The sequence below is a fragment of the Martes martes genome, assembly GCF_963455335.1.
Source record: "Martes martes genome assembly, chromosome: 3".
NCBI lineage: Eukaryota > Metazoa > Chordata > Mammalia > Carnivora > Mustelidae > Martes > Martes martes.
The window spans coordinates 153,905,729-153,930,563 of NC_137890.1; the positions used below are offsets into that span (position 1 = coordinate 153,905,729).

General features: G+C 48.7%; 1 protein-coding gene across 4 annotated transcripts in view; it reads right to left on the minus strand.

Annotated features, from left to right (window-relative positions):
* Nucleotides 1-24,835, minus strand: part of AGAP1 (ArfGAP with GTPase domain, ankyrin repeat and PH domain 1) — a gene marked incomplete at its 5' end in the record, with an annotated part of 507,381 nt that overhangs the window by 48,668 nt on the left and 433,878 nt on the right. For all 4 annotated transcript variants that reach the window (XM_080798886.1, XM_080798889.1, XM_080798885.1 and 1 more), the window contains 3 exons: nt 9,932-10,154; nt 18,563-18,653; nt 21,777-21,931. In XM_080798886.1, the coding sequence (XP_080655012.1) occupies nt 9,932-10,154; nt 18,563-18,653; nt 21,777-21,931 (469 nt within the window). The remainder of the gene's footprint in view (nt 1-9,931; nt 10,155-18,562; nt 18,654-21,776; nt 21,932-24,835) is intronic.

Sequence of the window (24,835 nt, forward strand, 5' to 3'; positions counted from 1 at the left end):
CCATATAAGATCAGCTTGTCCATTTCTGTAAAACAAGAAAAAAAGCAGCTGAGATTGTGAAAGACCAACTTTGTGTTGAATCTGCATGTCAATTTGAGAAGTACTGATATCTTTACAATATTAAGTCTTCCAGTCCATGAACACGGGATGTCCTGTCAATTATTTAGGTCTTCTTTAATCTCTTCCAATGATGTTTTGTGACTGTCAGTACACAGGTTAATGTATTTCTAAGTATATTATTTTTGATGCTATACTAAATGGAATTTTGTTCTTAAATTTTATTTTGGATTGTTCACTGCAAGTATATAGAAATACAATTGAGTTTTGTACCTGATTCTGTACCCTTCAATTTTGTTGAACTCACTTATTAGCTCTAATAATTCATTGTGGATTCTGGCAGACTTCTGATATACAGATCATCTCATCTGCCAAGAGAGATACTTTAACTTCTAATTTGGATGATTTTCGTTTCTTTTTCTGGCCTAATTCCTTGGCTTGAACCTCCAGTACAATGTTGAATAGAAGTGATGACAGCAGACATCCTTGCTTTGTTCCTGATCTTAGAGGGAGAGCCTTTGGTATGTTACCATTCAGCAGGTGTTAGCTGTGGGCTTTTTACAGATGCAGGCTGACTATCCTTTTATTCCCAGTTTGCTGAGTGTTTGTATCATGAAAGGGTGCTGAATTTTGTCAGATTTATTTTCTGCATTTCCTGAGATGATTGTGTACTGTCCTTTATTCTATTAATGTAGTGTTTTACATGGACTGATTTTTGGGTGTTGAGCCAACCTTGCATTCCTGGGGACAATGACATTTGATCATAGCGTATAAACCTCTTGTACTGGGGCAAGACAAAGAGATGTACTCTGTGGATGGCAGCAGCTGCTGGGTTGGCATCCTGGATATGTCAGGCCATACAACTGTCTGGTAAACAAAGAGGACAGACACCTGCGTCTCAAGAAATGAGGGATGAAGTCCAGGGACTTAGGCTGAGATAGGGAGTGGACTCCAGGAAGGGCTGTGAACACTTGTCTATGCAGCCTGGTGTGAACCAGTGCTTCTCAAATTCTAATAAGCATAAGAATCATGTAGAAGGTTAAAGCATATTGCTGGGCCCCTCCCTAGAAATGCCAACTGGGTAGGTGTGGGGTAGGGCCAAAAACATACACCTCTAGGTGATGCTGATGCTCAGTAAAACCACTTTACAGGTATAAAGTGAAATAAACAAAACCACATCATCCACATCAGTAGACCCTTGCCAGCATCTGAGATGGCACAGACCACTTGTCTCTCTCACTGTTAGCCTGAAGGACCCATGTACACAGCTGATTTTGTCTTCCAGATAAAAAGGAGCCCAGGACGGGTGCCTGAATGGCTCAGTCAGTTGACAGTCTGGATCTTGATTTTTGGCTCAGGTCATGATCTCAGGGTCCTCAGATTGAGCATCATGTTGGGGTCCGTGCTCAGTGGGGCATCTGCTTGAGATCTCCCTCTTACCCTCTCCATCTGCCTGTCCCCCCCACTCTCTCTCTCTCCAATAAATAAATCTTAAAAAAAAAAAAAAAGAACACAGGAAACTTCATAAATATTGTTTCAACATTAAATCTACATGATCAAGTGGGTGGAAATAATGGGTAGTTTCCTATTAAAAAAGAGAACATACCCTGTTTTTTGTTTTAAATAAAAAATCTCAGAAAATGCTGGTCATGGAACCCAAACTAGAAATCTTCTAGCCTGCCTGTGCATTTCATCATGCAGATAATAAATGCACAGGCAGGCTAGAAGATTGTAAGGCTTTCTGGAAATGGAAGCTGAATGTTCTCAACACACAATGCTGTGTCAGGGTCATGGACAGAGGGAGCCCCAGGCAGAAGGATGTAGTTACATGAAATGTCGGGGCTCGATCCACACATCTGTGGTGGCTGATCCAGATACTTAGAGCTTTCAAGATTAGCACCGACTACAGAAAATGAAGACTTTAGAATCATGACTAAATGACTTAAAAGATCAGGTTTGCCCCATGAATGCAAACAGAAATGAATGATGCTTTATCATACTTCAGTTACTATGAGTGAGGCCACTGGATTTCATGAGTGGAGAGATATGGTGGCTATGTGATCTTACATATTATCACTTTACACTGGTAATATATATACACAGAGACACCATGCTAACGAGAGAGCTGGGGCCTTGGGGAGGAGGGGGAGGGGACACTGCATCTCTAAATGCCACAGGATTTAGCCACATGGATTTAGCTACTGGATTTAGCCACATGAGGCTGAGTGACCAAGGACAGGAGCAACAGAAGGACCAAGAGTGGGTTCCAGGAGTGTGATCCTGAATTCACGTGATCCAGCCCATAGTCCTGTGTGGGATCCCAGAGAAACGACACAAGAACCTTAGGTTCACACTCTTCTTGCTTGGAAAATGGGGATCGTCCTGTGTCATAGGACAGCTCCGTGCTAAGGAAAAGCTCACAGCACCGAGCAGAAAGTTCCCCAGAAGAGAGAAAGTTTCTGGTGCAAAAGACTCAAAACAACACTGGAAGAAAAGACGCTTTGGAAAATGTTCTACCATCATAGGAATAAAAACAGAGGCAGCTATTGTAGAAAGAATTCATGGGCCCATTGTTTGGAATGTCTTCCATGATAGGTACTTCAAGCCCCAAGAGGTTAATCTTAGCGTGACATTCCCTTATATACACTCAAAACGAGCCAGAGGCCCAGGCGTGCGCAGGACCCCCAGAGGCTGCCAGCGCTGGCCACTGGCTTGCATTTACATCTACCGGTGGCAATAAAAATTCTTAGAAATAAAAAAAACTCCTTAATTGTCTCCATCGCTCCATTTCAGAGAGTAAACGAGAGGGATTTTCAACTCAAGACAGCTTCCCGGTAGCCACACTGGCTCCCAGGACACATTCAGTCTCCTGCAGGATCAAACAAACCCTGGGGTTTGCGGGCAGCGGGCGGCCACAATACACCAGAGCACTACATTGTCCGTCTGGTTCAAAGGCAAATGGAAGGTACAGTTCTCTTGTAAAAAGCAGATCCCATTTTACTGAACCGTAAGGAGAGAATCTTCTTAAATCCGCTTTCTTACAATTGGAGCGAGTCTGTTAACGAGCGCTTAATCGGAGACCACTACAGCTGAACAGAAATTCCCGCCAAGCTCCCTGACCGCGGTTTATCAGATGAACCACCGAATCTGTTGTCAACTGTAATCTACAGGCATTATTTCTGAGCCAGTGTTAACGTACTTCTCATTTGCACATTTTTCTAATTGGCTTCATATTTATAGTGGGATATTTCTGATCCGGGAAGAGCCCCGGTAAACCAAGCATATTTCACCATGTACTGGGGAGGACGAGCCGGTCATGGGGGGGCGCTCAGTGAGTTATGGTTCCTGCAGTCTGGTTCCAAGCCAGCCTGCAAGGAGACGTCGCTGAAATATCTGAAGTAGAATTTGAGGTCCCCAAGCAGCTGTTGGGTCTGCAGGGCCGCAGCCGTGTAAACTTTATCGGCAGTAAACGTCAGTTCTCCACGCAGACGGCGTGCATATAAGCCAGTTCTGCCTCTGTCCCCATGCGCTCGGGAGCCAGTCCCCGACTGGACGGGGAGGGTGGCCGCTGTGCCGGCTAGGGCCGGGGCACGCCCGCTGACAGGCACACCACGATGACAGAAATTCACTTTGAGTTGCAATTAGTGGCACTGTCATTTTCGGGGGCTCCTGCCAATTAATTAAGCCTGTCAAACAGAAAAACCACAGTGCTCACATGATAATTTATATTGGAAGAGACCAGCGGCTTCCTCCACACACAGGATTCTCCCTCAGAGCGCTAAAATAAACGACAGAAAATAAATAAAATAAAACAACAATAAAGCATGTGTGCGTGGGGGGGGGGGTGGGTGTGGGTGCTCTGCACGGGGAAGAAGAAAGTTAAGCTGTCCTTGTTGTAATTGTTAACTCTGATCGCCGGAGTAGGAGACAGGCTGATTAAAACTCCAAGCGAGCCCCCAGCTCCTGAACCCTCTGCGTCCGTCCGGGATGATAGAATCAGAGGAGTTTATTCATACCATTAAGCCCCAGAGAACTTAATTGAAAGAAGAGCACAGCCCGGACCTTGACAAGCGGGAGGTCACAGTAATTGCTGCCGGACATATTTAACATTAAGATAATCAGGCCATTAATTACCCTTTGGATCATTAAATCAGCCAGTTGCAAAATGAAATTTCTGCCTCTATTACTCACTTGAGAGACCACAGGGGTGGCCTTTAATTTATCAGTGAGCTTGAGATACAAAGGCTGGGGCTGGGGGAGGGCAGGCGGGGAGGGGGCTGCGAGGTGGCGGCGGCGGCGGGGGCAGGGCATCAATCCGCCATGCTTGGTGATCGTGGCAAATTAACTAGGTAAGATAACCTCCGCTTCCAAAGGCAGAAGCTGGGGGTATGTAAATAGATGAGGGCAGACAGGGAGATCAGAGTCTGCACACCACTTAGCAGGATAATAAAGGAAATCATCCTTGATTATCAGTGCTAATTTGGACACTGCCGGTAGCTTGTTATGCGTGTTCTGAGTAGCATTTAATTAATTCAATTGCTTGTTAATGAGGGAAGTGACATGTGGGGAGCAGATGCCACCCAACTGCAGATGGGTTCTGGTCATCAGTGCAAAGTCCTTCCCCATCCCCCCCACCCGATTCCTCCCCCTGCCCATTTTTTTTTTTTAAAGAAAGAAAATAGGAAAAGGTGTCAAGCATAGAGGAACACTCAAAAGAGACAAAACACTGACCTCAGCGGGCCAAGAACTGTTGAAAAATAATAAGATGAGATAATCCTGGGGCTGTGTGGGTACTCATGTTCCCTGAGGCCACATTTGGAACAGTGCATCTTTATGCCAGAAATTTGAGCCCGAGATTACTATATTGTGATCTTATGATCAAACCTAACGAGACAAAGACGTGGCCAAGTGGTACTGCTTTTAATATCTCAGAGTTAGCGGTAGGGATCCAATTATTTTCAGTTTGGATACATTTCCCCTTTATCAATATCTCCATGTGCATAAATAAGATGAAAGTGGCGATCCCAAATCAAAAAGGACCGGAACTCGTGTCACTGGGCAGACTTGCTCCATCTGGAAGTACGCGGCCAGTCTCTCCCACGCAGATTTCTGACGTCCGGCCCCAAATCTTCCTCTCGAAGGTGGCATCTTTTTATAGGTTAAAGACAAGAGAGGAGTTTGGACGTGCAGGTGACAATGACAGAAAGAAAAAGAACGCTTAAAGAGGCAGAAGAGTGTATCCTAAATCAGCAACTCGGCTCCCTTCCAAGTGGGATCAGAAGGAAGGGGGATTTCGGTGGGGTTTAGAGCTTCTCCCAAGGGCTCTCTGACAGAATGGAAAACACACGTCCAGGCTCCTTTGATTTCTGAGACCAAATCGGCTGGCTCCCAGACCACCGTGGAAATAGGCTACCTGCCCTGAAACGCCAGCAGTGAGGGATCCCTGCAGACCCTTACGGACCCGACGCCTATACATGGAGACCTAAAGGTGGGAGAGGGGAAGACGAAGTAGGTGGCCAAGTACAGTCTGACTTCTGCCAAGAGGAACATGGACTGGAGGGCTCCTCTTGGTCCTGGGAGGAAATGAGGGTCACCGCAGGCAATCCTAAAAGATTCTAAAGTGAAACAGCGACAGGAATGGAGAACAATGCACCACAGTGACACAGAGAGTAGCCCTCCAAACACCCCCACGGGGCCGAGGAGGGAAAGAGGTCTGAGGTTTGCCCAGACGACTTCACGGTGCAAATGTGCAGCCCCGATTTCATGCACGAATAAGCGAGCAACCCCCGGCCCTGAGGCAGCAGGAGCACCTGGCATGTGGGTTCCACGCGGCCCCATTCCCGTGTCCCCCCATCCGCTCACTCATTTGTTCATTTGATCAAGAAACATGCTCTTCCCAATTTGGGTGCCTCTGCCTCCGACTGCACTACTCCTTGATGTGAAAGGGGCCACAACGAGCTCCGGGACTTGGCCTGACGGTTCCATGTGTCCTAATGTGGGAGCCAGGGCCCTGCCTGGTTGCTCCAGGCCCCACGTCCAAGTGCACACAACACATTGCACGGAGCGACCCGCACACTCGCGTACTACGTGTCATGAAGCCCTTGCACACTCATGTGCTATGTATCATGAAGCCCTCACACCCCAGCCCACTGCTCCTGCGTTAGTTCCTAGGATCTAGCAAATCCCATCCGCTGTCACCACGGCTCTCCTGCTTCAGCATCCCCATTTAAAATCAATATTTTAAGTGTGTGCTTAAATGGCATCAATAGCAATTAGAGAGGGGGATTCTGATTCCACCCCAACTGTAGTTAACTGTTGTACCATCGATATCCTCTACCGGGCTCCTTTCTCTGAATTAAACCTCCATCACTGTAAGGGGATGAAGGGCATCCTCTCCCCTCCTGCGACAATAAATTTAATATCGAATGCACTGGAAAAAAATGGCAGTTGTTGCAGAATCCATCCAAAAAGATTTTTTTTCTTCCTGGGAGTAATTAAAAGATGCTTTTCTTGACTAATGATTCCCCGGTTTAGGAATGGGAAGTCAATATTGCTTCACTGCCGTCAGCTTCGATTGATCATGACGCTGCTCAAGTTTGAACGGCAGTTCTCAGGGCAGCTGAGAATCACTGGAACCAATTATGAGCCGTCCGAAGCTGCCCTAATCAGGGGTGCAGGGACAACAAGCAGAAGGCCAGCCAGCTGGTCAAAGGCGCCTGTTTTCCTAACTCACCCGCGGGCCTGGGTGACACCAATGAGAGGTGGTTTCAGGGGACTGGATGTTTCTTTGGAGGAAGACCGCTGTGCTGCACCTCTCTACGGTCGTGTGTGTGTGTTTGGGGGAGGAACGGCGCATTTCTAATTATATTCCACTGTCAGAATGAATCTCCTGCACAAGATGGAATGGACCGAGCTTCTCGGGAAAACAGCTGGGCCCTTTTCCAAAGAATTAGCCTGGATATATTGCACTTGGCCCTTCCTTGGATAGAAATAAAAATTTATTAAAATATTTCCTTTTAGTATTACCTTAGGGCCACATTAAAAGACCCCTCCAGCTGTTTGTACTAACAATCCTAGATTCTGCAGAGAGACCAGAGGGAGTGGTTGGGAGTGGGGGCATCTGTCCTTGTCTCAGAGAGGCAGGATCCAGGCTGCCTGTCCATTCTCACGTTGCAGACTGAATTCCACGTGGAAATTCTAGCCCAAACTTTGGAGTTCTTCATTTCTGTTCGAGGAGACTGCATGAGGTAGTGAAGACGGTGGGTGTCTGAATTATTGCTGTGCTATTATGCTGAGTTGTTTCTTTTTATTTTTGACAGAGCATTTATGGCTTTCATAGGATCCACCAGGACCACAGCCTTCCAACGGGCCTCCCTGCCTCATCTTATCCCTTCCAGCAATGCCGCTGGCTGCCTCTAGTCCTCTTGGGAACAGGCGGATCACACGTGAACACACAAACCCCAGAGTCACTATTATAATACACCCCTGGCTCAAAGGCTCAGCCAGGCCTTTGCTCTCTTTTGGCCTTACCAGCCCCTACCCCTCCTCATTTACCTGAAGGTCCCACCCCATGGCTGGTGACTCCCCAGTTTCCACACTCTCCTGTGGGCCGGACTTGGCCTGGGCCACGCCCACCCCTGCACGCCACAACACCCAGGCCTGGACATCACCCCACATTTTCAAGTCCAGCTCAGACATTGTATGGCCAGTGACACCTCCCCAGAGCACAGTGGTTTTAAGAACTTCCCATGCGTGAATTCTCCAGAGTCCTAGCACCCTCAGCTGTGGCCCGGAGAACATTCATCAACATTCATCAATCGCTGTGGGGCAATAATCACCATGTATCACTTCTTATCTACGAGAAAGTGCTCAGTGACTGTTTGCTGAATATTAATTTAAAAACGAAACTGCCAGACAGAATAACTAAAGGCACAAGGAAACATTCAGTTCTCAAAGACGTTCATGTTCTTTGGAACTGCCGTGTAACCCAGCATCACCGTCACCACAGCCTTTGCGGGGGGAGGTGGTGGGGTGGGGGGAGGGGAGAGCACTGCCACTTGGGACAGCCCCTTAGGACAGCGAATGGGACCCACAGAGAGCTGGGACTTCGCTGCGATCACCCCATTTGTGGGAAAGGAAGCCCCTGATAATGCTGGAGAGAAGAGAAAGTCATGCACTCAAGAACTCAGATCAAATACACAGGTTAGAAGAGTCAAGTGCCTGCACGTACAAAACCCTCACTTAGGAATGAAGATGAGATTCTTATAAAATATTTACCAGTTAAAAATATCAACCCCTGTCTTGGTTGCCTAAACACTCTAAATGGTGGCTAATTATGACAGATGGAAAAACAAACTTTTGTCCAATTCTGGAAACTAAAAATAATATATATGCTTCTTTTACACATAAAACAGTAAGACGCAGGAGTAATTGTTTTTCCTAACAATTTCAAAGTTCTCTGCACTCCTATGTGAAACTCGATCCAATTTCTAATCTTATTTCATTGTTAGGCCTACATGTCCTCCGAGGAAACTACATCTATGAAAAAACAGATATTAATATGCAAATTCGTCTTTTAAGAATGCTCCTCACTGATGGTCTGTTAATTCCTACGTTCTTGATCAAGATCCAGAGTTTAAAGGAGCCTATCATTCCTTCAGTTTGCAGGAAAGCTGCCTACATGGGTACTGCGTGGTTGAGCTTGCCCAGTAAATGGAGGCGACGACGCCAGGCTGGCTCTGGACGCTCCTGCTCCCCTTGCCCCTGCCCCACAGGACACTGTACGAGAAGAGTAGGTTCCTAACACACCAACTTCATTCTCTAAAGTGAACCGAAGGTGGCACCACAAATTCATTTTTCAGCATTCATGAAAAAAAAAAATCCACCGACTCCTCATACAGGATCATGGCTTAGAGGCCGAAACCAACTTCTTAGGCATCACATGGGGCCCGAATGCAGATGGCTGTGTGGACTCTCACGCTGTCTCATCACCAGCAAAACAAGCCAGAGGAATTTAAAAAGTGCTAATGACCCTTTCTCCCTTCACCTCTAGACACACACACACACACACACACACACACACACACACACGAAGTCAAAGCGTAAAGTGAGTACTGCCCCCCACAAAGGAAGTGGGGGATGTGACCATGAGTGCCTCCTCCTGGGGGCAGCTGCAGAGACCCGATGGCCCACTCTGCCTCTGTGAAGCAGGCTTTCTCGGAAGACATGCCATTTTATCACCTCTTAGGTACATTAAATATGTATGTGTACTCAAAAACGGTTTATAATAGCTGTAAATGAAAAATGAGAAAATAAATGGGCTCAAAATAAATGCGTTTTTTACACTGGGTAACAATTAACGTTAATGAGGAGTCACCATACATTACGCCATACTTGGCTGATTAACTGTGTTGGAAATATATTTTAGAAAATAAAATATATTGTGTTACTGTAAACTGGCTTGCTGTGGGTCTGTGGGGGTGGGGAGGGAAACCAACTGAGGAGATGCTTATCAAAGACAGAAGAATCACAAAATTAAAGAATCAAAAATTCATAATTAGTGTTCACAGCACAGCTTACTCCTATTAGAAATGTATTAATTAAAGTGATATATTCATAAGGTTGGAAGCTTAATACATTTCTAAGAGGGGGAGAGGAATCCCCAAGGTCTAAAAACAAACATAAAAAATTAAGGAGTCTGAATTATCCATGCCTGCTGAAAACCAATTTTAAAAACAGACGTTTCTGTGGCCCGGCCCCTCAGCATTCCTAACAGGTCGCCAGGGGGCTGTGGGAGGGCTGTCATGAAGGTCGCTTCCCGAGGTTGAACTGCCGGCAGAAGGACCCAGAGCCACACAGCTGCCCATGTCCCTACCTTGTGGAATCCAGTGAGGGCTTCGTCCGCCCCTGGCTGCTCTCTTCCCAGACGCTGTTGGCCAGCTCGTTCCCAATGGATGACATCACCTTAATAAGCTCGATGGGCCAGTCGTCGAGGTCCAGAGACCGGACTCGAGAAAGGTGGGTGCCCAGGTTCCGGTGGATCCCTGAGCACTCGATGCACATGAGGGCTCCCAAGTTCAAACTGGCCCAGTTCGGATCTGTGGGAAGAGGACCATCAGACCATCATCACTCATTCAAACTGCCCTCAGCATCTCAGGAACAAAAAGGCCTGTTACCGGACTTCACATCCGGTGTGAAGGGATGTTCACATCCCTCCCTAGAATCATGGGGTCCATGCCAGTCCTCCATGCTGATTCAGGCATTTTGAAAGGTTTGACATGTTGGGGATGCCTTTAAAAAAACCTGGCTTCAGCCAAAGCGCAGGATTTCCCACATGACGAAGAGGTGCAGGCACTGGGTTGGACACAGAGATGTACATTTTAACACCTCCAGAGCAACCCCCTCGAGAGCACCAATGCACATGGGAAAGAACTGTATGTGACCTGGCATCCACGGGGGACGGCTGCTCACAGAGGGAGAGTGAGGGAATGCTCAAGAGGACTTCCAAAGCTACAGTGTCCTTCGTAACCAGCCATTCCTGCAACTCTAGGCACATCCGAGTTTTCATTAGTCATAGGATGGACATGTTTGCAAATTTCAAAGACAAAGGCAGGCATGCTACCATGAAGACACGGTTTTCAGTGATCTTATGTAAGGGCAACCATTGGAAGAACTCCCACCATCTATCACGGCTGGCAAGATGGCGGGCAGGGTCTGCTGGTTAGGTCATGACCCAGCTGGATCAACCCTGACCTGAAGAATGAATGGTGATGCTTTAGGCTGTGATAACACACCAAGGAGAACAAATGAGTTTAGAGAACACCACTGGATCCCTTGAGCTGGATCATTCCCTGTATGAAAGTGGCTGGCAGCTCTGAAGATGTTGGACTCAAGCCCAAGGTTGGCTTCGTGCTAGAATCTGCAGCTGATTTGTGAAGACAGGGCTCACCTGGACAGTCAATGGCTTTAACTACCAACAGATGCAAGGAAGGCTTAAATCATCCAGGGACAATCAAGATTTACTCCAGGTACACCTGAGTCAACAAAAAACCAGGAATGGCCTTGTGCTAATTCATCAGAAATCAGCCAGCCATTTCTTTCATATCTAATACAAACTCTGGGAGGTGGGAATGGATACCATGGGGGGATACGGGAGAAGAGAGGTCTATGCCTCAGAGATGTTCTGGCTGGGAAAAGGAGACATATGTCCCAAATAATAATAATAATGAAATAAACGGAATAAGGAAACGCAGACTACATGCTGAAGAGTAGAGTCGGAGGAATAAACGCACAGGCGGCGTGGAAGGAAGAGGTCAGCCGTAGCAGGTGCCGGAGGGTAGGCTACATGGTGGAGGGCTGGCCTGGGCCCTGTGGGGTGATGAGAGAAGAGGGTGGGGTGGTGAACAGTTTGTGGAACACCCCCGCTGTGCCCCTTCATAGCCCAACTCCTGCAATGGCCACCTCTGAGTCTGCACCTCTCAATCCCAGCCTGGCCCACCACCCCCAACTTCCCCTTGGAGCCGGGCAGCCAATGTCATCAGGTCGGGCAAGATCAGGACGGTGTTCAGCCATCATTTTACTTGACCTCTGGAAACTTCTTCTTAGAACACTGCCTTTAGATGGCTTTTTGGTCAATGCCATCTCTGGATTTTTCTAGCACCTGTCTGGCTCCCCAACTTGATTTCCTTCCCAATTCTTCCACCTGTACCTGCCCCTTATTTCAGGAGGCTCTGCAGGCTCATCTCTTGATTCTATACGCTCTTCCAAGCAAACTCTACCTAACCTGTGGATCCCAGTACGATCCAACTGCTAACAACTATCCACAGACACCACCTACCTCAGGAGTGAACACGGATATGCTTCTCCTGTAATGCCCACCATACATTTGCACTTGGAAATCTTGCAAGTACCTCCCTGTTGACATTTTGCCCTTGAACATCGTCTCCTCCAAGGAACAGCTCCATCCCAGCCAATGGCACAGGTTCACCCAGTTATTCAAGCCGGAATTCTGGGAATCGAGCCTGATCCTTCCATCACCCCCCAGCCCATCACCAAGTACTTCAGTCTTGATGTTCATCTCCTCCTTGTCTCCAGCGCTCCTGCCCTGGTGCATGCCACCATCACCACCAGGACGCAGCGGCCTCCCATCTGCGTTCCTCCCAGCCTGTGTTCCACATGTTGGCCTGCGGCCTCCTCAGTGCATCTGACCATATCCTGCCCCTTCTCAACTGGCCTTCTGGCCTTCAGATCCGACCCACAGTCCCGACCAGCAGGATCAGAAATGAGCCTGTCTTTGTGCGCATGTCTCTCAGGAGCCCTTCAGTTGCCTGCCCCCCACGCATTGCGCCCCTATGTGCGGCCACTGTCTCTTCCTGCTGGCCTCAGCACACAGCTTGCTTCCTCATGGGAGCCTTCCAGCTGCTCCTGGGAGACCTTCACACACATGTGCCTCATGTTGCAAAACCCATCCTGTGTCAGGCAGAGCCGGGGGCACCAAACTCTTTGTGTTCACGACTCTGCAGAGCCCGCCTCAGGGAGCCAGTTTCAGGCAAAGGAGGGAATGGCCCAACTAGAGCAGAGGCCCCCTCCCCAGGGCTGGCGGGAGGTGGGGCCCATGCACTAGGATGCCACGTGGCCCAGGTGCCCACCTCCACCCATCATGGTGCACAGCGGGTGAAAGCTCTACATGCTGTCCCCGCTGCCCCTGTGCCACTCACTTGGACTGTGGAAAGATCCCCTCAGTAGGCGCCAAGCTCCACCCACCTCTGCAACCATTCTGAGTTACCCCATGGGCATAGGACCCCAATGACCCCAACCCCTGGTTTGGAACTCCATATAGTGCCGCCTTGGCCCCTCCTTCTCCAAGCTTCCGAAACCAGCCTGGTGTGGTATCCCCTGGAGGAGGATGGCACATGCAGGACACATTTCAAAGACTGCATGCAGATCTCCATGGAAATCAGAAATACTGAGAGCGGTCGGGGGAGCTGGTGTGGGGAGGTGAAGCGTTGCTGTGACCTTCCATCACCTCAGGAAGACCAGTGGCTACAGGGACATGGCCACTGGGGCCGCAAGGCGTCGTGGGGGTGATAGCCTCACCTCTGCCCCAACAGGTGAGAAGGTGTTGACAGCTGTCAGCATCCCCACATTGCCAGGGACACTGCTGAGTCACACACCTCACTCCCACCAGGATGCTTCGGGGCGCTGCAGCCTGGGCTGCCACATCAGGCCTACAGGCGAGTCCAGCACGGCCTTAAAGCTCTGGATTATCTGCAGTGTCTCAGGTCAGTGACCCCACCAGCCTGGCGGCACAAGCCCTCCTGCCCATCTGCCCCTTGAAGTGTCTTCTGTGCTGTAGGCCTCGCTTGGGAAACGAAGCTAATGATGCCCATTCCCCGAGGGGCCTGTCCTGAGGGTTAAGCAGAGGGCTTCGATTCCATGGGGCAGACCAACAGGGAACAGACAGGAAAAACATACCAGGTGTCAGGGAGTGTGTGTTATGAGAAAACCCGGCTAGGGAAAGAGTGAGATGGACCCATGTGTGTCATTTCAACCCAGTGGTGGTTGAGGGAGGCTTCTCTGAGGGAACATGTGGGCAAAGCCCCAAGGATGTCTTTACACATATAACTGCATAATTTGTTTGTAATTTAAAAATATATAGTTTTATAATTTGCAGTTTCTTTTTATGCCTATTGGAAAAAGCAAGCAACAGAAGTGAGAGGCTGATGTGCTCCCACTACGGGTTTTGCTGGGATGTCTAGAGACTGGGGAAGGGAGAGGGGAGTAGAGTCCCCTCCTGTGTGCAGGTCCGGGGTCCATAAAGATACATAAGACAGGGTCCCAGACGTCCAGTGGGACACCGGCAAAGCTGCTCCCAACATCACTACAACACGGCGGGAGGAGTTCATGCCCCTAATTTCCATCGAGGGCAGCGGGGACCAGCTAGGAGACAGGGATCAGCTCTGCCCAGGAAGAGGAGGAGGGCATCGTGGACAAGGGGTCTTGGAGTGGTGGAAAGTCCGCATCGCCTCTACGGGTCTGTCCATGCAGGTCAGGCCCACTGGCAACCACCATGCCAGGGCTCCAAGCTCTTGGGTTCTCAAGGGCTCTGGAGGATGGACTTTCCCGAACATGTTCCTGGTGGAGAGTTGGCAACAGGTGCCCTGAACGAAGACTCCCACCGTCTGATTGGTCTGGGCCATGTTCCTTATCTTTATGGTAGGATTTCCCAGAAGCATGGATGTCTGAAGGCTGCAGCTCCTCGAGGGACAGCTGTTATGGTTCTCCAAACTCACTGCAGCACTGCCTCCCTCCACCGATGGGCCCCCTGAACTAAGGAAGCTCACAGCCTGGTCTGGGGTTTACCAGGTGTAGACAGGCGGCTCCCAGCAGTCTGGCACATTCTCAGGAAGAACGATGGGTGGGTGGGTGGGTGGGGGGGTCCAACAGCTCCAAATCCCACACGTCATGGAAATGGTCAAGCCCTACTCCCCCCAGCCCCAGGGGGACACAACTGAACTGGGAAGGGGGTGTTCACAAGCCAGTGGAATCATCCAGAGAGGCGTCTGTGGCACCTGGAGCCCAGGGTTCCTCCCATATGATCCCTGGACACAGGACCATGAAGCAAAGGGCCTTGCTCTCAGGTGGACAGAAAGCCAATGGGGGGGGGGGCACACCTTCAAGTCCCCCTCAAGCCTCTCTAAAGATCCCTTTAAAATGATAACAGTAATGGGCTCATTTAAAGACAGGTGTCAAGTACAAAGGACAAGGAAAGAAAATCTTTGGAACTACCACCCACTTCAATCACAGTCAACTTTTTTTTTTATCTGTGCATATTTACGTGGAAGAAATGCACCACAAGACTCTGTCTTGCTTCTGTTCATTGAGTAATCTACCTACACACTTTCTATGAAAAATAACTCTTGGGGTTGGAACTCTTCCTTTATCAGCTAATTCCATCATGGCTGAGAGAGCAGCCACTCTCCCCTAACTTGATCCTCTCTCCGCAGAGAACACCAAGCTATCTGGGACCCCAAAAAGTCATTTTTTTATTCCCAATGTCTCCTTTCTCAAAAAACCAAACCAAACCAAACCAAAACCAGAAAACAAATAAAAAGAGAAAGACCTTTAATCAGTAAGAAGGACCAAAAACTGGACCCAGTTCCCAGGACCTGCAGGCAGAGGGCAGGACACGGTTTCCTGTGTTTTGGCTTCAACAGCAAAGCAGGGAAGCCTCGATCTCACTGGAACCCAAGGAAGCATCCCCCATGTTTGTGGCCTGGCAAGCCACCCCCTCCTGCCAGAACCCTCTAGAAGCATGAGGGATGACCTCCCAGCTGGGATGCTCGGGGCTGCAGAGATGTCCTGTGCCCTCCCTGGGAAGATGCAGGCAGGACCAGGTCCCTGGGTAAAACCAGGCTCTCTGGAGCCCTGCAGAAAGCAGCAACCTCTTCTTGACCCCGTTTTTTCTTCAACACCCAGAAACCAGAGCCTCTCCTCACATTTAATGTTTGACCATTTCATGTTTGACCAATGTAAATGACCTTACATTTAAAGTTTGACACACTGACAAATGTGTGCGTGTACTTGCACACACCGAAATATAGGCTACTCAACATCCAATTTCCTAAGACACAGGTGCCCACTCTACAACAATTAGACGACCCACATCACCACATCCTACCACTTCCAGAAAGAGGTGGGGTCCGCGTCCTGGAGTGCATCCTTACAGATCTTTTCTGCCTAAATTCCTGAAATGATTCACTACGGTCTCCTTGACTTACTGCCTAAGTTCTTTGTCATTTCCAATGCATTATAAAGTTTCTCCATCTCAATTAATGTGTATTTTTTTACATAACTTTATTAATTCTTACCATCACTCTTTAAGGTTGCACATGTTACTTCACTGAGCAGACGTCACCATGAATGGTTCTTCAAGTTTTGCACATTGGGGGTGCTCTGGTTCTTTACTCTGCCAACAGCACAGTGATTTACACCTGTGAAGCGACATTTCTACGCCCTTTTGCGAATTTGCATGGGCTTGGTCACCGGAGGACACGGCTGGAGTGTAGGGTGTCCACCTGCCTGAGGCTTGTTAGGTACACTGCCAAAGTGCTCAGGGAGCTTTTACAGGTCACCATCAGTGTGTGGGTGGGACCCTTCCCAGCACTTTCTCCAAAACTGGGTATCTTGATTTAAAAACAAAAAGCCTTTGCTAAAGTGTCCCCTTCTGGTGTCCTTGATCTCTGTGCCCCCATCTTATTCTCTGAAAAATACAGTAGGGAGGCAAGGAGCTCCGCTTACTCTTTCTGTGGCCCAGGATATAGAACTCGATACATAACTCCCCCCTCAGACTCCCGTCTCCTCCCCTGTAACTGGGGCTGACCGCAGCACCAACATTCACAGTCATGAGAACTGAAAGAGACAGCGCACTGGTGGGTTTGGCACAGGCCTCAAGGAGACAGAGTGTTTAAGGAATGGGAGCTCGTGATCTCTTTTTTCTCTGGACTTGTCACCCTTGGCCCTTTCCCGCTCCCTTCATCCCTGCTTATCTGCTTAGGAGCCTCCCTTCCCCACTGCTCCACGCCCCCGAACCCACACCTCAGCACTCGAGCAACCCACCTGCTCCCAGAAGGGACTCTTGACCTCCAGTGTGGCTCGTACCACGAAGCGTGTGAGCCACGGAATCGTCCCTAAGGGACTCCAGCTTTATGGTGGAAACAGTCGTAGGTGCTTCTCCTGACGGCTTTAAAAATTCTTACTTTAACAACTTTCTGATAAAAACACACTTAATAAGTACTCTCTTATAACTTCTTTCACGACACATTTTGAAAGTAAAATTTAAAACTTTAAACAAAAGAAGATACTTTAGAGAAGTTTGTCAAGACACCTGAAGAAGAGACCCATTCCCTCCCCTGGGGACCACAGACATGGGCCTGGTGACCCTTCCTGTTCCTGCCCTGCAGCACAGTGGCTGCTCAGAGGGTTTCCCCACTTCCCTTTCATCTAACAACCTGAGTTAGTGCCTACCTCCTCCTGTTTACGTGACCATCCCTGAGGGCAGCCTCCTCCTCCCTTTACCGCTCTATTCCAGTCTACAGGAGATGGGATGGCCAGGCACAGCTCAGAATTCATCTCACTCCTGCTCTAAAGGAGTCCCAGTGTTTACAGATGAAGATAAAGGCTCTAACGTTCTCCACTTAGCATCCTCACCTCCCCCTACTCCAGCGTCCTCACCTCCCCCAACTCCAGCATCCTCACTTCCCCCCACTCCACTGTCCTCACCTCCCCACCACTTAGCACCTACACCTACCCCCACTCCAGCATCCTTATCTCCCTGCCACTTAGCATCCTCAACTCCAACCCACTTAGCATCCTCACCTCCCCCAACTTAACATCCTCACTTCCAACCTACTTAGCATCCTCACCTCCCACATTCCAGCATCCTCACCTCCCCCCACTTGGCATCATCACCTCCAACCCACTTAGCATCCTTACCTTCAACACACTTAGCATCCTCACCCTCCACCCACTCCATTATGCTCACCTCCCCCCATTTAGCATCCTCACATGCCCCCACTCCAGCATCCTCACCTTTCCTCACTTAGCATCTTCACCTTCCTTGGCTCCAACCAGCCTCCAACCTGAGCAGCAGGTGCATGTCCTACTGCTTCCCTGACGCCATGACCCCTCCAGCCACCTGTTCAGATCCCATGAGCTTCCAATGCCCTTCGAAACACTAACTTCTGCAGAAAGTCTGCCTGAGTTGCTGTGTGCCCTGTAACAGCCCTTCTCCATGGTGGCAGGTTCTGTGGTCTCTGGGTCCTGCCTCGCCCACTGGGCTCGGGCTCCAGGACGTCCAGGACCACATCACATGCCTCTGATTCCCAGGTGACACTGAGCCTGGGGCCAGTGACTTTCACCTGGTCTCAACTGGATCTCCCTCTTGTCAAAACCTTGTATTCTGTGCTGGACAGCAGGAAGCACAAAGTAAAACTGGGTCACTCCAAGGCACGAAGCAATCAAAATGAAGTCTATCAGTTCAATCAGAGGCTTTAGAGTACAGTAACTTTCACATTAAAAAAAAAAAAGAAACACCTTTTGATGCCAAAATCTAGAACATATTATTTTGAAATTAAAAAAAACCAACCCCAGAAATCTCTGGGCAAGAATTAACAATTGTGCTGCATTTTTATGAAAAAGAAACAAGCATATGATCACTGATGGAGCAAAAGGTTAATTTCTGGATATGGCACCGAATCTGGGCACACAGCCGAACCCCTGGCTGGCCTGACCATTGCTCATCAGGAAGCCTGAGGCAGAAGGCAAACCTAGGCTTGAGTGCAGGTACCGTGTTCAAATAAAATCCAAACACGAGTATTTCAGTTCTTTAAAAGTCATCACGTCACATCATAAACTTTATACGCCAAAGGACTGACGTGGGTCCACTGTGCCCTGGGTGTCACCAGACCGCCCCGCCTCCTGTGTGCCTTCCCCCGCCCAGACTTACTCTGGGTCTCGCAGTCCACGCAGTGGGAGTTCCCGCGGATGTTTCGTATCGACTGCAAGGCCATGGCCTCACTCTGGCTCGTCAGTCGGGACTGGGCATAGAGGAAAAAAAGGCAAGAGGTGAGAAGCCCGGGATACACTGGCACAGCCCCTGGCAACATCGGGGCAAAGCCAAATTGTGTGTCAGCAGATTTAGGATGAGGACGGTCTGAAGCAGCAGCTCTTCTTCTGAGGTCTTTGGGGAAAAGCATGACCGCCAGAGAACGCTGTGTGCCCTGCGTTAAGACCTGTCAGACGAGGGGACTCTGCTAGGAATGAGGACAGAGGTAAGTTCTGGATCATTCGTGAGTGAACACAGACCAACCACCACCTGGGGGATGGAAGTGGTTAGCATGCCCTGTTGGGTCTGCTTGCTCTGAAGATGGAAGAAGGGGAAAGAATCTGCTTATGAGCCATGGGTCAGGGCTTAATCAGCACCACGAGACACATCTCATGATTCCTCAGCAGGAAACCACGTCCACACCACACTTCATGCCTTAGAGATGCACTTTTCACATTAACAGTATCTCAGTTGCTCTAGCAACAAAGTCACTAAGGAGGGTGGAGGGCAAGGAGGGGCACTGGTTCTTAAACTGATACTTAACCCTCTTCTCTCTACAAGTTAAAGAAATACCCAAGGGAGACAAGCACAACTTAAGAATTTATAAGCTTTGATGTGATCATCCATGCTTCAGTTTTAGCAACACTATGATATCTATTCTTCTAACCTGTTTTCAAAAGCACACCTGTATGCATACATGTACTTTAAAAAAAAGGCCAGCCTGTATTGCTTTGGAACCTGTGCTTTTAGCCTAAAGACACGGGGTCACTTCTCAGTGCCACCCTGCGTTCTCCCACGTCATCATTTTGAGTGGCTGCATCTCATGCCACTTATAAGAATTTCTTTCTGAAGTTTTCTTTGGTGGACATTTAGGTGGTTTCCAATTTTTCTCCACTGTAAATAGTGCTGTAAAGAACTCACTTATTGCTAAAATTTTGCCTGCATTCGTCATTACTTACTGATGGCAAATTTTTGGAAGCAGAGGTGCTAGGTACAAGGGTATGTACTATTTTTAAGCTAACTTTATTATTATTATTTTTTAAGTAAACCCATGCCCAATATGGGGCTCGAACTCATGACCCCAAGATCAAAAGTTGCAGGCTCTACTGACTGAGCCAGCTGGGCACCCCAGGACAGGTACTGTTTCTAAAGGCTAACAATGTGTATATTTAATAATGGTTAAACACAACAAGTATCAGAGGATACTTAAAATAAGCTGGATTTTTATGTCAGAATTCACAAATTGAATCATCTCATGTCAAACTGATGTGGAACAACCGACTGCTTACTAACATAAATTATAATTTATTTGTATCTATTATCTAATCAGCATAACTGCATTATTAAGATTTTTTTCCCTTTGGTTGGATACCCCAGTATCCAAAGTGTACTTAACAATTTATGTTGGCTTCTGGAGTATGTGCATACAAAGGGATGTGTCTGTCTGTCTGTCTACCTGTCTGACTTTTATAGCATATGTATGTCCATGCCTGCATTATCCACAAGCAGCCAAAATTCCTTAGACCTCATACTCATTTGAGTCTGTATTTTTCCTGCAGCTTTTCCTTGGATAGGACTTCCATGCTGTAGACTTTGACACCTACTCAGCAAACACCCAGGGGAACAGGTATGAGTCTGTCTTCCCTGGTGCTCATGAGTCCTCCTAGGGAGAGCGCTGGTAGACAGAGTGAAAGGGACAGCATTGTAGGCAGGTGTTTGTGTCATGCCCAGAGTGATGCTGTCTGTTCTCCCAAAGAGCTGGGAAGAGTCTGGCAAGGGCGTGACATGGAAACAGGAGACAGGAGATGTAGATCTTCCTGAATCTGGAGGGGGTGGCATGGATTCAAGTCTGATGTAAAATACCGTGATCATGTACAAGATTTGGAGGATGTGTTTGTCTGTTTGACCACATGCTCTCCCCACTCCTGTTCTGAAACTAGAGTCTCATGCGTTGTGTGTGATATGTGTCGTCAATCTCCGTCCATGAGGAGATCCAGAAGCTTCCTTGCATTTGCTTCAGAAGCCCCATCTGTGGATGTGAGTCATAAAGCCAAGGTTCTCGGAAAGGAAAGGCAGTGATCCTCCCCACCCTGCTATAAAACATCTTTAAAGAAGAGAAGCAAATTACATTATAATAACAATGGCTGTGGTCTGGTTTATCCTAGTTAAAGAGGGTAATAAGGTAAGACACTCCACCTTTCTGAAAGACAGACTCCCTTCTTAAGCTGAGCAGGGATCTGCTGGCAGAGGTTTCTTCAAATGGTCACAAATGGAGGGGGCAGGTCGGTGGGCAATGCTCTTTCTCTCCTTTTCTGGTTGATCACAGTTTAAAAAATCAAAATGTTCTTCGAGACTTTACAATGTCCCAGAAAAGGGGTTGAGAACATCTACCCTACTGAAGCAATGACTGAGAAAAAAGCCATAATGGGAACATCCCCGGCAATGGTCTAGAAAACGCAACTTACAGTTTTTTCTTTTGTTTTGTTTTTTCTGGCTAAACAACTGCAAAGAATCACCTCTGATGACTGAATAAAGCACACAGCGGGCTTCATCAGCAGAGTTTACAGAATGGACGCTGTCCACCACCCCCCACCTCCCGCCTGATGCCCTGCAGACTCATCTATGTACCTCTCGTTTTCCTTTACTTCCGTAGCAAGAGTCAGTGTTCTAACTTGACATGGGTTTGAATTTTGTGCATTTGTGAGAAGAGAACAGTGCATCTTTTAAGTCTCCCTCTCCTCTCCTGAGTATATTCTGCCTAAAACAAAGTAAATGTCGATGCATAAGCCACAAGAGTTTAAAAGATCTCATCACCCACCACGAAAAGGTCAATGCTTTCTTTTTGGGATTAGTTGAGAGAGTCAAGATGTAAAATGGGATGTTCTGCCACAGGAACATGGCCAGGCTAGGATACTCATACTTGATACGTATCGACACAAAGTGTTTTTTCATTCTTTTCAATTATTTAGCTTTTCACTCAGGAAGAATAAGTGGCTTCTGTCAATCACACACATCATATGATGCTTCCCCTCCCTTGGGCATTCCTCCAGGCCTCCACTTCCCTTTAACGATCAGTGGCTCTTGATTTCGGGGGGCAGCCTGCTAAGGGTCTTACCTTATTCTTGCTGCTCTCACATGACTGTAAGCTGGCTAGGATCTGGCTCTCGATGGCTTGGACCCACGCATCTCGCTCTTCATATGTGGTGGCTTCAAAGTGCCACGTCTGGCCAGTGAGGGACACAATGATAAACTCAAAGTTTTCTTCTTGTTCTGAAACACAGAGTGGTGGGGATGAAGAGTTTAGCTTTCATGAGATCGCAGCCCCTCTGCCCGTCCTCGGTCATAAAAGTGCCTTTGGGTTCAATCGCGCCTGCATGGGGCTGGCGGCACACACAGGACGGCCCGACTACACAGCGGAGATCTGAATCCACAGACCTCCAAACACGCAAGATTTGGTTCCTAAAGCCAGCATGGTTTAGCTGGGTTTCAATCAGTGCTCGGGGGATGAGGAAAAATGAAAATCAGTGTGTGATGTCCGTGTCTCTGTGTTGGGCACAGAGGAAGCCACTCAGGAAAATAACACGGTCACTCACTGCACCATTGAGAGATCTGTGGGGGTGAAAATTCAGTTAATGTCATTAATCTCAGGGTAGAGTCTTGATTTCTCTCAGGCACCGGCGTGAAGATCCACAGACTGACCAACGGCAAACAGGGACACCTGGGGGTTTCTGCTTTTTATCAGCAGGAGACCCGTTTCAGTGAGGAAGGCTTTCATTCCATTGTCTTCCGCCTGGAAATTGAGTGGGACTCTAGGTGATTTAAGGTGACATCACGGCTGCGACTGGGGTGACCATCTGCACAGGGAAGGGTGGGACCTGCAATCAAATCATGCTCTACCACTTGCCATGGTGGACGGATTCTTGACTCCTCCGAGGCTCACTTCCATACCCTTAACCTGGGGGGAAAGGCCGCCCACTCCACAGTGTTACATATTGGCTCAGTGACATGCGCCATTGAGGCTGACACAGCCTGGGCCACGGGAGACCCTCTGTTCCTGTCTAGCCCTGCTACTGCCACAGAGACAGAAGGGGCACCACATAAAAGCAGCATGATGAGTTACCAACAACCATGGAGAGATCTCAAGCTCGAGTTTTAGTCACAACGTCTCATATGAGCTGTAGTTTGCAGGCACTGGACTGTGAAGCAGCTCTGTTACAATCGCCCCGTGAGCAGCTGTTAGTCATACTGAGAACCACTGAGACCTGCCGAGCAGATCACTGCCTAGGTGACCACTGTCACCTGCATGTAGGCACATCTACCACACCAAGCCCAGATCTTCCACACTCCCGGCTCCGGAGCAGCCCTCCCAGCCCCTGACCTCCAGCCCCTGACCTTCGCCCAGCTCCCTGCTGCGCAGGTTAGTCCTGCCCTTCTCGAGGCTGTTCTCCCAGAGCCCTGCCTCCCCGGAATCCCTCAGCCCCGAGACGAGGAGGCTATCCTGCACATCATGTCCTTGCCTGCTTCCCTGTCTCAGGAGAGGAGCAGCCTCGGCCACTGTGGTGGACGGACCCCTCCCATCCGATCCCAGAAACTGCAACGTTCTTAACGCACAGCCAGCTCTGGGCAACCACTCTCCTAAAGGAGCTCGACCTGTCTTGGAAACAAGGCTACGCCACAGCGTCTCTACCATTCTGATGATAACAGTATTGTGCTCCATGTAAAGTCACTATTTTAGAACTTAGTCCCCCGAGGAGCTGGAACCAACTCTGAATAGCACTGGAAGGAGGGCAGGTGGGTATGTCCACGGGCCAAACCACTGCTGAAGGCCTTCTACAAATGCACCTGGTCTCAGGTAACACGACTGACATCTGTCTGACAAGAGGGTCCAGTGCTCCCACCGGCTTCTCAAAGACTTCTCAAAGACTCAAAGGTCTATGACAATCCTGGCATTGTTCAAAGCTCCTGTGATGCAGTGCATTGTGGGATGCAGGTGCCGAGTGCAGGTCAGGCATGGCCCTGGCTGAACTGAAGGCCCTCCCACCAAAAGGGGCCAAAAGATGGGCTTCCTGTGGAGAAGACTGGCAGAGCTCGGGGAAAGGGCTGAAGGGTATGCCCCTTCGGGGGCAAGGGCAAGGGCAGGGCCTCTGGAAGGCACCGAGGGACGCAGGGGTCTGGGTTGGGGGTGTCTTATGCTTGCCTGCTGGGTATGTGAGCATGCCACACTTCCTAACTCTCTATGACTTGAGTTCTGGAGACGGTGATTAAAGAGTTCAGAAGTGAGGGGGCATCAGAAATTCTACCCCAATCTACCGTGCTCTTGAGCTGGAGAACAAATGACCCCTGTGTTTACACAGAAGAGAGAAGTGCATCTGCTATGGAACAGGGTGGAGTGGGGAGGAAGGCAGGGGGTCTGTTCCCCCTCCACCCCGGGATGCCCTTGGACACTTACAGCCTTGTTGGGATTTTCATCTTAAAAACTAGTTGTGGGGGCGCCTGGGTGGCTCAGTCGGCTGAGTGTCCAACTCTTCATTTGGGCTGGGGTCATGATCTTGGGGTCCTGGGATCGAGCCCCTTGTCAGGCCTGGCTCAGTGTGGAGTCTGTTTGGGATTCTCTCTCTGCCTCTCCCTCTCTCTAAATGAGTAACTAAAATCTTAAAACAACAACAACAAAAACAAACCCAAAACCTCGCTGTGACTTTCAAATAGGTCTCCCATGACTGACCCATAACTGTATCTTGCAATTACTGGCTGAGATACTACATCTGTGGATTCTTAAAGGTCTAGCTTTTTGATCCACAGGGTTTAATGTCCTAACACTACAAATTGCAATCTCTTCTACACTGAATTCTGTAAGATAGTACTCTGAATTCATGTACTTTATGCAAAACCACCCCAGTGAACTGGTAGGCGAGATAAGAAAGAACAACTTAAGTCATAGTCAGGCCACTGGGAAAAACTTGCTAATTCACGGTGCAATGTGACAACTGTTGATTACATCTACCCAATAGGCTCACACTTGTCTTAATCTGTGAAATTCAAATGCACCTCAAAAGATCCCCCTGATTAGGATTTTTTGAACCTATCAGGGGAAAAATATTATAACCATTAGTTTCTCAGTTAAATTTATCCATCACTGGTCTGCCATAAAGCTTTCTAGCCAGAATCACTGGCTAC